Here is a 17,192-nt window from a genome sequence, read left to right on the forward strand (position 1 = left end):
ATTTCTGTTTTTGTTCAAGTACTGTATTGTCTTGATTACCATAGCTTTGTAGTATAGTCTGAAGTCAGGGAATCTGATTCCTCCAGCTCCGTATTTTTCCCTCAAGACTGCTTTGGCTTTCGGGGTCTTTTGTGTCTCCATACAAATTTTAAGATTTTTTGTTCTAGTTCTGTAAAAAATGCCATTGGTAATTTGATAGGGATTACATTGAATCTGTGGATTGCTTTGGGTAGTATAGTCATTTTCACAATATTGATTCTTCCAATCCAAGAACATGGTATATCTCTCCATCTGTTTGTATCATCTTTAATTTCTTTCATCAGTGTCTTATAGTTTTCTGCATACAGGTCTTTTGTCTCCATAGGTAGGTTTATTCCTAGGTATTTTATTCTTTTTGTTGCAGTGGTAAATGGGAGTGTTTCTTTAATTTCTCTTTCAGATTTTTCATCATTAGTGTATAGCAATGCAAGAGATTTCTGTGTATTCATTTTGTATCCTGCAATTTTACCAAAGTCATTGATTAGCTCTAGTAGTTTTCTGGTGGCATCTTTAGGATTCTCTATGTACAGTATCATGTCATCTGCAAACAGTGACAGTTTTACTTCTTCTTTTCCAATTTGTATTCCTTTTATTTTTCTTCTCTGATTGCCGTGGCTAGGACTTCCAAAACTATGTTGAATAATAGTGGTGAGAGTGGACATCCTTGTCTAGTTCCTGATCTTAGAGGAAATGCTTTCAGCTTTTCACCATTGAGACTGATGTTTGCTGTGAGTTTGTCATATACGGCCTTTATTATGTTGAGGTAGGTTCCCTCTATGCCCACTTTCTGGAGAGTTTTTTATCATGAATCGGTGTTGAATTTTGTCAAAAGCTTTTTCTGCATCTATTGAGATGATCATATGGTGTTTCTTCTTCAATTTGTTAATATGGTGTATCACATTGATTGATTTACGTATATTGAAGAATCCTTGCACCCCTGGGATAAATCCCCCTTGATCATGGTGTATGATCATTTTAATGTGTTGTTGGATTCTGTTTGCTAGTATTTTTTTGAGGATTTTTGCATCTATATTCATCAGTGATATTGGTCTGTACTTTTCTTTTTTCATAGTATCTTTGTCTGGTTTTGGTATCAGGGTGATGGTGGCCTCATAGAATGAGTTTGGGAGTGTTAATTAAAAAAATTAATTTATTTTTGCCTGTGTTGAGTCTTCGTTGCTGCGTTGGGCTTTCTCTAGTTGCGGCGAGCGGGGGCTACTCTTCATTGCGGTGCGCGGGCTTCTCATTGCGGTGGCTTCTCTTGTTGTGGAGCACGGGCTCTAGGCACGCGGGCTTCAGTAGTTGTGGCACTCGGGCTCAGTAGCTGTGGTTCGTGGGCTCTAGAGCGCAGGCTCAGTAGTTGTGGCGCACGGGCTTAGTTGTTCCAAGGCATGTGGGATCGTCCCAGACCAGGGCTCGAACCCATGTCCCCTGCATTGGTAGGCAGATTCTTAACCACTGTGCCACCAGGGAGGTCCCCTTACTATAGTATTTCATTGTTTTTGTTTTACTTGTTCTGAGTTTTCTTCTCAGATTAAGGCAGTTAAACCAAAACTTACTAAGAGGGGGTGGGTGGGAAATTTTATTATTGATTACACGTTCAAATTTTGGACAATATTTTTTTGCTTTAAATCTCTTTAAAATACACCTTTTCCCTCTTCTAACTTATTGATTTACTTTGACATTTCATTCAAACAAAAAAGAACTTAAACCTTTTTATAAATACTTATAGGTGGTAGAGATTTGGTTGTAATTTATTTATTGAGTTTTGAAGTCTGAGTCTTGTGTTATACTAAAAGTTCTGTGTTTTTATTGTTTCTCCCATCTGAGTCATACATATCCTTGCCATTAATTTGTCTGAACTCTTAAAGCATCCTGAGATTTTTTTTTACATCTCGAGAGAGAGAGAGAGATGTTTTTTTATTAAGATAGTCTCTTAAAAATGAACATCAGACTACAATGAGGTTATCACCTCACACCAGTCAGAATGGCCATCGTCAAAAAATCTACAAACAGTAAATGCTGGAGAGGGTGTGGAGAAAAGGGAACCCTCTTGCACTGTTGGTGGGAATGTAAATTGATACAGCCACTATGGAGGACAGTATGGAGGCTCCTTACAAAACTAAAAATAGAATTACCATACGACCCAGCAATCCCACTACTGGGCACATACCCTGAGAAAACCATAATTCAAAAAGAGTCATGTACCACAATATTCGTTGCAGCTCTATTTACAATAGCCAGGACATGGAAGCAACCTAAGTGTCCATCGACAGGTGAATGGATAAAGAAGATGTGGCACGTATATACAATGGAATATTACTCAGCCATAAAAAGAAACGAAATTGAGTTATTTGTAGTGAGGTGGACGGAACTAGAGTCTGTCATATAGAGTGAAGTAAGTCAGAAAGAGAAAAACAAATACCGTATGCTGACACATATATTAGGAATCTAAAAAAAAAAAAGGTTCTGAAGAACCTAGGGGCAGGACAGGAATGATGACGCAGACGTAGAGAATGGACTTGAGTACACGGGGAGGGGGAAGGGTAAGCTGGGACAAAGTGAGAGAGTGGCATGGACATATATATACTACCAAATGTAAAATAGATAGCTAGTGGGAAGCAGCCACATAGCTCAGGGAGATCAGCTCGGTGCTTTGTGACCACCTAGAGGGGTGGGATAGGGAGGGTGGGAGAGAGACGCAAGAGGGAGGAGATATGGGGATATATGTATATGTAGAGCTCATTTGCTTTGTTATAAAGCAGAAACTAACACACCATTATAAAGCAATTATACTCCATTAAAGATGTTTAAAAAAAAAAAGGAACATCAGTCTTTTTCATCCTGTGTCACTTGGACCTTATGAAACTGCTAAGAAAGCAAAAGGTGGACAGTAGACAGTAATTCAAAGAAGCCTTTTGGCTCTTGAACTAAGACAGTGGGTAAAATTTCCACAAATTATGAGACTGACAAAAATATTCTTATTGTTAAAGTTTAGAAATTTGATTATTAAATATCCATTAAAATAATAAATCAGATTAAAGTAATCAGTAATATAATAATCTGAAGGCTTTTGATATTAAGCAGAATATATTAAATGCTTAAAGTTTCAGTTCTGATGACAGGAACTTAAGTTTTCCTTTATAAAATTCCGTTATTGTTAATGCTAAACTATTGTAAAAATTAATACGTTTATTCAAGAGAACTTAGTATAACATAATTCTAATAGTAGCTAACTTTAGGTAGAGTTTGTTATATTTTGATGTTCAACATAAACTTGTTTATTCCTCATAACAACCATATGAGGCAAGTACTGTTATTTTTCACATTTTGTAGATGAGAAAACTGAGCACAGAGAAATGAAGGGACTTTTAAAAGGCCACACAATATTTGAACCCAGTCAGTCAGGCCTTAGAGTCTGTGCCGTTAACCTCTCTTCAGTATTGCTTGTCACTGAGTGGTTAAGAACTTGGGGTTTGGAGTAACAAAGACGTGGGCTTAAATCATGGTTGCAACTTATATTCTTGGGACAAGAGCATGTCTGTTTACCTCTCTGAGCCTCAGTATTCTTGTTTATAAAATGAGGGTTGTTTGGAGGATAAAATGAGGTAACGTATGTTAACTGTTTAGCAGACACTCAGCTTGTTCAATAGATGGTAAGTATTATTATAACAAATACTAATAAGTAAAATGAAAAAAAGTCACAAACAGAAGACAACCATTGTTATTAGCATTTTGAGGTGTATCCTCCCAGTCTTTTAAAAATGTGTTTTTTATTTTATTAATATATTTTCTTCTCTTCATGTTATTTTTTTCCCTTGTATAACTTTTTTTGGTTTATGTTTCACATTCAAGGAAAGAAGACTTGAATTTGTCTGTATCACTTAGCAATAAGGCAAGCCTGTTTCAGCTTCTGTGGTGGCCAAAACTTTTTCTCTCCCTATGTTTAGGAGTAGGTAAATGGAGATAGAAGAGGACACGGAAGTACATATACCTTTTTCTTTAAACAAAAAAAATGGGATTATGTTTGAATTAAAATTTCTAATATGATGTCTACAAATCAGTAAAACGTAGGACCCTAGAAGTAGGCAAGAGAATACGTGCTAGTATCAATTTTATTAAAAATGACAATGAGATCCTAATTTCAAAATATTTAGAGTTGTTAACTGAAAACAGTATACCTGAATGAACAGTCTTAATGAACATAGACTATTTCTTCTTGATGAGTGAGATAGATAGAAGTCTGACCATGTATTGCATTGTTAAATAAATTAACTGTGTGAATTTATTTAGCAGTACCTAAACTAATCCCCCTTTCTATAGCCTCGGCAACAAAACATGGCTAATACTCTTTTTTTTCCCCCTTTTTTCCTCCCTTTTAGGTCTACACACAATGAGCTGGAAAAGAATCGGTGAGTCAGTGATGAGGTGCAGCTTTCATATATGTTAAAAAGCAAACTCAACATTTGACCTGTGAAAACATATTGCATATGTAGTTATAACTTTTTTACATGTGTAACATATCATGATTCTGATATATGTGTATTCTCTCCAAAAAGTAGTCCGCATACGCTATCTAAACTGGCAGACATAAATATACTCTAAATTTATTTGAACTTTGAGTTTATGTTGAGCGTTTTTTATTCCTGTCTCAACGGGTTAATTGTGATAGGCTCATGGCTTAAATATGGTCTTGCTAAAGGATTAGGTTTCTGTAATGTAGCTGATAACTATTATGGCAAATTGTAGGATATTGAATTTCTCTTTCTTTGCAGTTCATTCATTCATTCATTCATGCATTCAACAAATCTTTATCTTGCACCATCTATATGTCAGTGCCAGGCAGGCGTAATGCTTTACATAGTAAATACAAGAATGTGTAAGGCAGCTTATGACCTTAAGGAATTTATAGCTTCCTGGGAGAGAAAGATAAGTAATTAAAATACTGTATAGTGTGGTAAGTATGATGATGGAGAAGCAGAGGATGCTGAAAGATCATTTTTGAAGGTCACCTGATTCTCTCTTGAGGGAGTCTTAGAAGGCTTTCCAGAGGATAGTGAGCACTGTTTATTGAGGAAACTGCAAGAGGTTCAGTATGAGTATAAAAGATGGTAGCATGAGGCAAGCCAGGCCAGATGTTGACAGTTACGCTGAAGAGTTTGGACTTTTTCTGAGAGCAGTAAGGAGCAGTTGAATGATTTTAAGGTGGGTTGTCATATGATCAGATTTGGGTTTTGGAAAGATCACTTTGGCTACAGTGTAAAGAATTGGCTGATTGGCAGAAGGGATCTCAGAGACAAGAAAACTCTTTGGAGGCCATTGGAAGCCTCCAAGGTAAGAGATGATGGTAGCCATTGGAGATAGAAGTAGACAGAATAAAGAAATAGTATGGAATATAATCAATAGAAATTGGTGATTAGTTGGCTATGGAAGGTTAAGTTTTAGATTGTATTATCATTTACTGAAAAAAGGAATATAGGAAGAGGACAAGTTTGGGAGAGAAGATGAGGATTGAATGACTAAATATTCTCTTTCTGGTACAGAGGTTAAAGTAATAAGCAACAAACTGGAATTGTTTATATTAGCCATTTTTTTAATTATATAAGTTTCAGATGTACAGCACTATAATTCGACATCTGTATGCACTAAAAAGTGATCACCATACAGTTGACCCCCTTCATCCATTGCACCCTGCCCCACAACCTCCTTCCCCTCTGGTAACCAGTAATCTGTTCTCTGTATCTATAGGTTTGTTTTTGTTTTATTTTGTTTGTTTAGTTTTTTTAGATTCCACGTACAAGTGAAATCATAGGTATTTGTCTTTCTCTGTGTGGCTTATTTCACTTAGCATATACCTTCAAGGTCCATTCATGTTGTCACAAATGGCAGAATTTCATTCTTTTTTATGGCTGAGTACTATTGCCTCGTGTGCATGTATGTGTGTGTGTCTGTGTGTGTGTGTGTATACACACATACATATACATGCCACATCATCCATTAATCCACTGATGGGCACTTAGGTTATTTCCATATCTTTACTACTGTAGAGGTTATTTCCATATCTTTACTACTGTAGATAATGCTGCAATGAACATAGGGGTGCATATATCTTTTCAAATCACTGTTTTCCTGTTCTTTGGATAAATACCCAGAAGTAGAATAGCTGGGTGTACCACCCATTTTTGACAAACAAGATCTCTATGACCTTCAACTTTTTGTCCTGCCCTTTTTTAAATAGAAGGGCCCTTACATATTGACTAACCCAACTGCCTCATTGCAGATGAATTTAAATGTCAAATCCTCTTGAAGAGGCTTAGCATTTTCCTCCAGGCTGACTTAGTGGCTTTTACCACTTTATTTGCACAATGCTCTGTTCATATCTCCTATTGTAAAATTAATCAGGTAGTCTTATAATTATCTGTTTATATGTCTCTTTCTGCCAAATGACTATGACTACCTCAAAGGTAGGGATTCTGTTTTGTTCAATTTTGTATCCTTGGTGTCTAGCGTTTGATGCATGTATAGTAGATGATAGCTTTAATACTGAATGAAGGATAAAACTGGAGCAAAGTTCAGTGGTCTAGTCAAAAATGTTTTGCTAGTTAGAGGCAAAGCAGTTTGGCAGGAAATGTTTTATTTTAAAGAGTCTCTTTTCTGTCTTATATTTCTAGTATATTAAAGGAAGTATCTGGCTAGTTTAAACATGGCAAAAAGACTAAGAAGTAACAGCTTTGAAGATACTAAAAATAAAACCTTCTCTTGACCTTTAGAGCACAGAGTGTATTTTTGGGCCATATGTTTTAAATACTGATAAACATGTGGCTTTTATAATTATTTCACCCACATGAATGTGGCCCTTGGGAGACCCTCATTGGAAATCTAGCAAAAACCTTTGTTTAACACGAGAGTAAAGAGACTGTTTAGTAAAGTATTTGGAATTGAGCTTTTAAAATCTTTGAGTAAACTTCATTCAATGCATTCTGTATATCAATTCCGACTTATTGATAACCTTATACCCATAGTATTACTTTGATATGCCCTGTAAATTGTTTAATCTAGTATTTGTCTGTAGCACTGGAGTAGCATGTGTGGCTTTTATCACCTGGACTGTACCTGATCTCTGCTCTCTCCAGTGAGGGCTTTTTGTTTCCGTTTTATTTACTTAGGTCTAAGACTTTCTGGCTGGTTTCCTACCCTACCTCTCTTAAGGCGTGGTTCACTCATCCTTTTCTGTCCTCTTCTGATAGTCCTAGATGTCTTTATTTCTCAAATTATGTCTTCTCCTCTCTCCCGTCTTCCCTCCTGTTCTTTCGTCCTCCCTCCCTCTCTTCTTTGAGGTTGAAAGGTAATATAGAATTAACCTTTCCAAGATATATTTGTTTTTAAAAGGGATATTTATCAATATAAATAAATCTCTAATTTAGTGGAATGTGTCAGAGGATGAGTGTTAAAGGAAGAATCCAGTTGAATAACCTATGCTCCACTTCTGAAAAGTGGATCTAACAAGAAAACAGAAATATTGGTAGACACAGGATGATTTAAAGGGAGGGGTGGGGGGATGTTTTAGCCAAAGAGCACGAAAGCAGCACAAGAATATTTTTAATATTTAAGCCTGTATTGCTATTACACTTTTTAGGCCCCCACCCAGTTCTATTTAATGATCCTCTTTTCTAAGGCAGTGTTTTTATTTGACATATTAAATAAAAAGTTAATGTAGATTTGGCATCCTTTAAAATAAATAGAATTTTGGCTTTACCTTTCATTTGCTTTTGAGTGTGAGCTTATTTGAGGAAAGTAATTCACTGTCAAAAGAGTGATTTGATTTTGTTTTCATTCTGAAAAGATATTCCTGAAGCAAGTCATATTTTTGAAATTTTGTCCCTCTACATACAATATGTTCATATCAAAAGTTTTTTTAAAAAGCTTAGTTCTAAAATCTTGCGTGTAAAGCTACTCCAAGTTAGTGGTTTTTTTTTTACTGGGGCAATGCAGTGAGAATTAGAGTAGATGATTTTAAATTGTTAGTGAATGACAGAGTAATTCCAGATGGCTATCTTTTTTTTAAAATTTATCTATCTATTTATTTATTTATTTTTGGCTGAGGTGGGTCTTCGTTGCTGCTTGCAGGCTTTCTCTAGTTGCAGCGAGCGGGGGCTACTGTTCATTGCGGTGCGCGGGCTTTTCATTGTGGTGGCTTCTCTTTGTTGTGGAGCACGGCCTCTAGGCGCACGGGCTTCAGTAGTTGTGGCACTTGGGCTCAGTAATTGTGGCTCGTGGGCTCTAGAGCGCAGGCTCAGTAGTTGTGGCACACGGGCCCAGTTGCTCCGCGGCATGTGGGATCTTCCTGAACCTGGGCTCAAACCTATGTCCCCTGCATTGGCAGGCAGATTCTTAACCACTGTGCCACCAGAGGAGTCCCCAGATGGCTGTCTTAAACAGAGCCCTAAGATTGTTGAAACCCTGGGTCTGGCCTTGAGGAGACAATAGCCAACAAATGTTGAGGTTCGTACTCCCAGATTTCAGAGGATCTGGCGAGCACAGAGTAGTTTGCTCTGGCCCACAATTACCCCAAGATGCCTATAGCCCATTAGGGAGCTTTTAGGTAGTTTCAGACCTGATAAAGAAATTCAGATTCTTTCTTGGATAGGTCGTGGGTTTCTTTTTCTGCCTAAAACCTTGATGGTTACACTGAGCCTGGTCTAGGCGGTACAGAACATTTGTTACCTGTGTATTCACCCTGTCCCTCTAGACCTACAAGAGGTCGTAACAGGCTCAGGAGGTAGAAGTAAAGGGAAGTAGAATACCTTTAGCTGTTCTGCATTCCTCAGGAGCCTATGTGAATCATCTCATGGTAAAATTAATTTTACTTTTGAGTCTTTGAGATTTGAAAATTAAGAATTTACATTGCCCCATTGGCTTATCTTATAAGTTGGGTCTTTTGCCAGAGAAGAAACCATTCAGTACAGATTTTAGATCGCTTCATTGCTTTTTCATTTTCTTAATTCAAATTACTGAAGATGTTTTTGAAAGAGTCAACAACTTTAATAGGACTTTAATGATCAAGAACCTTAGTGCTGACAGCAGGAGAGGCCATTTAACCTTAATAGTTGTCATTCCATTGAAACAAAAGGCTTACTCTTATCCCCACTTTGGCAAAGCTAAAAGGACCACATGAGGACACTGGACTTACAATGCCTTCCTAGGCAGAGCAGAAGTACCCGAGTATTTGTGATAAAAGAGAAGCATGCCCAGTGAATGGTAATAGGTGTCCTCCATATAGAGGTTTTCTTATACCTCTGAAGGAATGGTGAAAATGAGCATTTATTGAGTACTTACTGTGTTCTCCCACTATGCAAAACCATTGTTTAATCCTGTAAGGTAGGAAGGCAGAAAGTATAGATCAAAGTGTTATTAAAAACTAGCCATTTTGACCATCATAACTACAATTTGAAACAAGTTGATGGGAACACAAAACAGTCAATCATGATCGTATCTGATCATAAATATGATAGCTGTGTGTAATATCAGTCTTTCTCTTCAGTAAGAATTAATAAATACTGTGTTTGACATCATGGTAGATAAAATGAAGTATAAGATACCCTGTCCTATCCTTAAGGTTAAGGCCATTGTAGTTTGGTAGTTATAAGTTGCCTCTTTCAATACCAGGATATGTATGATAAGTTAACAATTAATGTCTAGAAGGATACATTAAAATTGTTTTTCAAACTGAATGTTGAAACCCATTAAGTAGTCTATGCAGTCATTTTAGTGAGTCATTTGAAAAAGAAGTAGAATAGAATAGAAGATACCAAAGTGCGTTGCTTGAAGTAAAGTTAAATGTAGAACTGTGAAACTTGTATATACTGGCTCGTGATGTAAAAATGCTGTGGTCATAGTCAAACAGCTACTGCCTGGATAGTCAAGGAGAATGTATCCTGAGCCATGAGGAAGAGAGAGACTTTGAATCTAAGGAAAGGATAAGGAAAGGGGTCAGAGCCATGGAAGCAGGAAGGTGGCATCATAAGCTCTGTCCAGGAAAGAGTGAGTAGCCCATATATAGTGGAAGAGTAGAGTCTATCAAATTGGTGTTGGGAAATGAGGCCAGAAAGGTGGTTTGGTATTAGACTGCAGTGTTATTGAATGTCAAGGAATTTGGATTTCATTTTGTTGGTAGTAGTGAGTTTTTGAGACTGTTGATCAAAACATACACATACAAACGCACACACGCACACACAGACATGCGCCCATACGCACACATACTCTAGCTGTGAAATCAGGGAGACTGGTTTGGATATTCTGAAGTAGCCCAGGTAGGAGAAGGATATAAGAACCAGCGTTCAGTTGATGGAATTAGGAATAGAAAGGGACAGAGCAGACTAAGAAACAGTGTAAAGAAAGAATATTATTTTCCGTTAACTGCTACTATTCATTCCTCCTTACATTTCATTCTTTACATAGCAGCAAGAGTAATTTTCTTAAAGGATATATCATGTCATGCCATTTCTGTTTACAATCCTCCACTGGCTTCCTATTGCAACTAGATAAAATCTATGGCCGACAAAGTCCTACACCACTCTATCCCTCATCTCCTATGGTCCAGCTGGCACTGTTTTCTTTCTTTTCCTCAAACACACCATGTTTATTTCCATCTTAAGGCTTTTGTACCTGCTGTTTCTTCTGCTTGGAAAGCCCTTGCTCTAGTCTTTCATCATTATTTAGTTCTCAGTTTTCAGGTCATCTCCTTAGAGAACAGTATTTGCCCCCCAGTCACTTTCTATCCCATTGCCTTTTCTGTCATCTTAACATTTATCTCTGTATGAATTATTTATTTGTTTGAGTTATTTGACTTCTTTTACTAGAATATAAGTTTCAGGAAGGCAGAGACTTTGTCTTATTTACCCTTAGCAGATAGCAGTCATTCATTAAATGTTCACTGAATGAAAAAATGATTAAATGTGCTATTGAGCATATCTATAATCAATAATATGTTATTTATTGAATTATAATGACTTAAGTGAAAAATGACAAATATATAAAATACTCTTGAGAGCTCAAAAGACATATTATTATAATAAAACAATTTCATAGGAGGTAAATGGAAAACTTAATGAATTCTTAAAATGTAAATAAATTATATGGAAAAAATTTGATATCTGGCAACATACTAAAGGATTTTTACCATGCAGAACTTTATCCTGCTCATAAGAAGAGAATTGGTAACTTTTTTTTTAGAAGCTAATTGATTCTTTCAGTTCATTAAGATATCACATAGCACACTAAAAAGAAGACAGGTAATTTTGTAAAGGGGAGCAGTTTACCTGACGGAGTTTATGCTGCACTTGTGAGATCTTTACTCATTTCTCAATCCATGACTTGAAAATGGTTAAGCTTTTTTTTTTTTTAATTTATTTATTTTTGGCTGTGTTGGGTCTTCGTTTCTGTGCGAGGGCTTTCTCTAGTTGCGGCGAGTGGGGGCCACTCTTCATCGCGGTGCGCGGGCCTCTCACCATCGCGGCCTCTCTTGTTGCGGAGCACAGGCTCCAGGCGCGCAGGCTCAGTAATTGTGGCTCACGGGCCCAGTCGCTTCGAGGCATGGGGGATCCTCCCAGACCAGGGCTCGAACCCGTGTCCCCTGCATCGGCAGGCAGACTCCCAACCACTGCGCCACCAGGGAAGCCCTGGTTAAGCATTTTTTGAGGTAAAGATTTATATATACTTGGAGACTGGAATGTCATAAATAATTTCAACTTTTTTGTGTTAGAATTTTTGGTGTATTATGTTTATCTCAGTGGTTTGGACATGATAATGAATACAGTTTTTTTTAGACTATATACATGTCCTCATTTGACATGGACATTTTGACAGAGTGATTGTTTTGGTCTACATTATCTTAGAACAAGACATAAGAGTAAATCTTTGACCGTGGGTTAGGCAATTGTTTCTTAGTGTATCACCTGACTATTTAGGATTCCTTGGCAGGAAGAGCATATCTTAAATGGTTTTAGCTGCATATTTTGGGTGCTTTAATGACACTTGTTTAAAAAGAACATATGCTTTTATGTACAGTATACACATTCTAGAAAAAAATGTACATTTGTTAGGAGGAAAAACAAATTGCAAGATTGGTTTGGTAGAACTTTCATTAAAACTCTTATCTCAACTAATATTGAAGGATATTTGCTTGCATTAAAAACAGGTTATGTGGGACTTCCCTGGTGGCGCAGTGGTTAAGAATCCGCCTGCCAATGCACGCAGGACACGGGTTCGAGCCCTGGTCCAGGAAGATCCCACATGCCGTGGAGCAACTAAGCCCGTGTGCCACAACTACTGAGCCTGCGCTCTGGAGCTCGCAAGCCACAACTACTGAGCCCGCGTGCCACAACTGCTGAAGACCGCGTGCCTAGAGTCCATGCTCCACAACACAAGAGAAGCCACTGCAGTGAGAAGCCCACGCACCGCAACGAAGAGTAGCCCCCACTCACCACAACTAGAGAAAGCCCACGCACAGCAATGAAGGCCCAATGCGGCCAAAAATAAATAAATAAATAAATTAAAAAAAGAAAAGTTATGTAGTTAAGGAAACTATACCTTTATTGTAGGTTTGAAATATATAACTGCAGCCGGATCAAAAGTCTGTAGTTTTAGATTGGGTCCAATAATTCTGGAAAGTTCAGTTGAAAGTTTTTCTTAGCCTTGGTTTATTACTAAGATATAAATTTCATTATGAAAATACCTTATAGTAACTTCCTTAGCCTGATAAAAAGGTCATTTATGAAAAATCCACAGCTAACATTGTACTTAATGGTAAAAGACTAAATTCTTTCCCCTAAGATCAGGAGTAAGACAAATATGTCTGCTCTCATGCCTTCTACTCAACATTGTACTGGAGGTTCTAACCAAGACATTTAGGTGAGAGAAAGAAATAAAAGGCATTCAGGTTGGAAAGGAAGAAGTAAAACCATTTCTACTTGCAGATATCATAGTCTTGTCTTATGTATAGAAAATCCTAAGGAATACACATAAAAAACTAGAGTTCATTAAAAAATTTAGCAAAGTTGCAGGGTTCAGGATTGACACACAGAAACCAGTTCTGTTTCTATAGATCAGCAGTGAACAATCTGAAAATGAGTTTAAGAAAACAATTCTATTAACAATAGCATCTAAAAAAATAAAATACTTAGGAATAAACTTAACAAGGGAGGTGAAAGATTTGTACACTGAAAAGTACAAAACACTGTTTAAAGAAATTAAAGAAGACCTTAGCTGGAGAGAGATCCTGTGTTTATGGATTGGAAGACTTAATATTGTAGTACTCCCCATATTGATCTGCAGATTCAGTGCAAGCCCTGTCAAAATCCCAGCTTCTTTTTTTAGCAGGGATTTACAATTAATCCTAAAGTTCATATGGAAATGCATAATACCCAGAGTGGCCAAAACAATCTTGAAAAGAACAAAGTTGGAAGATTCATACTTCCCAATTTCAAAACTTACCACAAAGCTATGTAACCAAGACAGTGTGGTATTGATCTAAGTATTCTTATACTTATAGACTTATAGATCAATGGAATAGATTCCAGAAACAATCCCTCATATTTATGGTAAATTAATTTTCGACAGGGATGCCAAGACAATTCAATGTCTTTTCAACAAATGGTGCTGATACAACTGGATATCTATATGCAAAATAATGAAGTTAGATCCCTATCTCACACCATATACACAGATGAACTCAAAATGGATCATGGACCTGAATTTAAGGTATAAAACTGTTATAAAATTCTTAGAAGAAAACCTGAGAGTAAATCTTTGTGACTTTGGCCTAGGCAATGGTTTCTTACATAAGACACCAGCAGCACAAGCAACAAAAGAAAAAATAGATACATAGGACTTTATCAAAATTTAAAACATTTGTGCTTCAAAAGACACCATCAAGAAAGTAAAGACAAATTACAGAATGGGAGAAAATACTTGCAAAACATATATCTGTTAAGAGACTTGTATCCAGAATATATGAAAAACTCTTACAACTAGACAATAAAAAGACAACCCAATATAAAAATGGGCAAAGGATTTGAACAGATATACAAAGGGTCAATAAGCACACGAAAAGATGCTCAACATCATAATCATTAGGGAAATGCAAATCAAAACTATTGAGATACCACTTCACCACTCACTAAAATGGCTAATTGCTCACCAACTTTGTGGTCATCCTTTCATCATACCAGTCACCACTGGCTGGGGAAAAGGTCTGAAAAAGTCTACTGAACTCACAGTTTGGCACTTAAAAAGTGCTGATTTCATCATTGTCTGATGGCATTGCACAAATGACTCAACACTTTACAACTGCTTAAGATGTGTAATTAACCACAGGTAAATTTCCAATATATTATATGGTGCTACTACCTAATGTGGTTCGAGTACTTGATAATGAGGAAAGATTGAGTTCTGTAGCATATAAAAAGGGAATATTTAAAGATTTTTCAGAGCCTCTAATTAACAATGAAACTTAACAAAATTAAGACCATATATTGAAAGCATATAGTAATTGTATCAGTTTCGCTTAAGGTATACTAAAATATAACTTGATTGTATTTGTCAGGCCTTGAACAACAAAATTTTAAAAGTATAGCTGTGGGGGGCTTCCCTAGTGGTGCAGTGGTTAAGAATCCGCCTGCCAATGCAGGGACACGGGTTCAAGCCCTGGTCCGGAAAGATCCCACATGCCGCACAGCAGCTAAGCCCATGTGCCACAGCTACTGAGCCTGCTCTCTAGAGCTCGCAAGCCACAACTACTGAGCCCAAGTGCCACAACTGCTGAAGCCTACACGCCTAGAGCCAGTGCTCCACAACAAAGAGAAGCCACCACAATGAGAAGCCCACGTACAGCAAAGAAGAGTAGCCCTTGCTCACCGCAACTAGAGAAAGCCCGCACGCAGCAACAAAGACCCAATGCAGCCATAAATAAATAAATAAATAAATAAATAAATAAATAAATAAAATTTTTTAAAAGCACAGTTCTTTGGAGGATTTTTTGAAGAAAAAAAAAAAAAGAAAAAGTATAGCTGTGGAGGGAAGGAGAAACGGCATTGTCCAGGTAGCAGGAAATAGCTACTGATCTAGTTTTCTGATTAGGCAAGTAAAAATGATGGCTGTTTCCTCTTTTTAGTCTAAAGATGGAAAACTGGCCCTTATTTTTTAAATTCGTGTAAAAGTCCCTGAAGAAGTTAATTTTATTCTTTGTACTTTTTTAGACAGTAGGAGTCCAGTTACAGTACTGAGTTATCGAGGGTAACTACAGAACCCTAAAAAAGTAGCTATGCACTGGAAAGTAGGGGACACATATTTAATAGAATTTGGCTATTTATGAAACTGTAGAACCAGCTATATGGAGATGTTAACATTATCAAACAGTATGCAGAGTAACATCATCATTTGTCAGAGAAACATGTAATTGATGCATTTATTGTTGTATGCAAGTAAATGAATATTTTAACTGTAGTTTTATAGGGGTAGGAACGCTGAAAACTGTAGACAAACTAAAAATAGCTGTCCAAGTGCAGAGATAGGCACCTGTTAGAGTTCAATTCAATTATAGTTGAATGTTATATGAGATAGAGATGAAGTAATGGGTGGGTTTTAGAGGTAAAATTTATGGTTAATAGAGGAAGCATAGCCAGGATAAAATTACACATCTAAAATGCAGCCTATACAGTGAAGTCATTGCAGCAGTGTCTAGACAGATTCACAGTTTCTATATTGACCTTTGTTAGAAATAGCTCATTAAGGCTAAGCTTTCTATTCCCTGACTCAGGCTGCAAGGTGACAGAGGCTGACTCAGACAAGGATTGCATTCTAGAAACTAAGTGTTCTCAGAACTTCAGTTATCCAATTCCTAAAGTTTAAATCAATTCTACAGATGATACCTGGGAAGAGATGAGATCATTAGGTTTTAAAAATAACCAAGAAATATTATAACTTGAAACTCAGATTCTAAAATTATGTCTATAAATAAATAAGTCAGACTTTAAATAATTGACATGGTGAGTATTATAGTGAAGGTGTAGTAGCTTTTTATCCAAGTGATTGCAGAGTGTGTATCTCAGGGCAACTGTAACTTGTTTAGGAAAACACTTCCTCTCAAACTATGAATTTGTAATTTAAAGAGGAATAGTAATAGATTTTCCTGATATATTTTAGATGATGCAGTATACAAGAATTTATTTTATGTCAGCTTTAAGGAATATTGTAGTATGTCAGCTTTGATCCATAAAATTGGGTATACCTTTTACACTGATGTTCATAATAATTATACAGCAGCAGAATTTCACTAGATTTTAAGGCAGTGTGCTGTTTTGCTAAATTCTTTTGTTGCATACAGTAATTAATGCAGTGTAAATGCTCTGATAAATATTGGTTTAATAATAATAACTGCAATTCAAATACTTTTTCTTAAACTGTCATCTTCTTCATGTAAAGAAATTTCTATTTTGGTACAAATTTTGGCAGTTAAAGCATGCCAAGAGGTACATCAGTGAGACATCTTTTTATTACATGAGATACTTTTTTAGTATCTTCAATTTATTTACTTTTAAAAATGAAGAGATTCAGACCGTTTGATATGTTTTAGCTGTTGCAGAGAAGAGGATAGTTATTTTGTACATGCTTATCTTTTTCTGTGCATTCTAGTGAATAATGCCAGTTGCAAGTCCCATGGGTGTTAAGAGTGAAAAACCACAGTTCTAAAGGAGAATTCAGTAATAAGAATTTTCTAATATGGTTAGTTGCTAATCTTTTTTTTTTTTTTCGCCGCACTGTGCAGCATGCGGGATCTTAGTTCCCCAACCAGGGATTGAACCCATGCCTCCTGCAGTAGAAGCGAGGGTTCTTAACCACTGAACCACCCGGGAAGCCCACTAACCAGCTTTTGAAGATAAATTTGCTTGGAAAATAATTGATTCAGCCCTGGGACAACCACATGACATATTGCTTATATTCATATCTTCTAAATCAAGAAAAGTTGAAACTTTGTGAACTAATAAGTATGAATGACTTCCTTTTTTTGTTGGTATTTTGGGGAAAGCCAATAGAGAAAGGTAGATTTTAATACTAAATGTGATTTAGGAGCTAAATTGTCAAAAAGGATACCTGTA

The 17,192-nt window shown here is 36.6% G+C and overlaps 1 protein-coding gene across 3 annotated transcripts in view; it reads left to right on the plus strand.

Annotated features, from left to right (window-relative positions):
• Positions 1-17,192, plus strand: part of MXI1 (MAX interactor 1, dimerization protein) — an 87,426-nt gene that overhangs the window by 33,784 nt on the left and 36,450 nt on the right. For all 3 annotated transcript variants that reach the window (XM_082408469.1, XM_082408470.1, XM_082408471.1), the window contains exon 3: positions 4,422-4,451. In XM_082408469.1, the coding sequence (XP_082264595.1) occupies positions 4,422-4,451 (30 nt within the window). The remainder of the gene's footprint in view (positions 1-4,421; positions 4,452-17,192) is intronic.

Source organism: Balaenoptera borealis (genome assembly GCF_965194805.1).
Source record: "Balaenoptera borealis genome assembly, chromosome: 10".
In the NCBI taxonomy this organism is placed as follows: domain Eukaryota; kingdom Metazoa; phylum Chordata; class Mammalia; order Artiodactyla; family Balaenopteridae; genus Balaenoptera; species Balaenoptera borealis.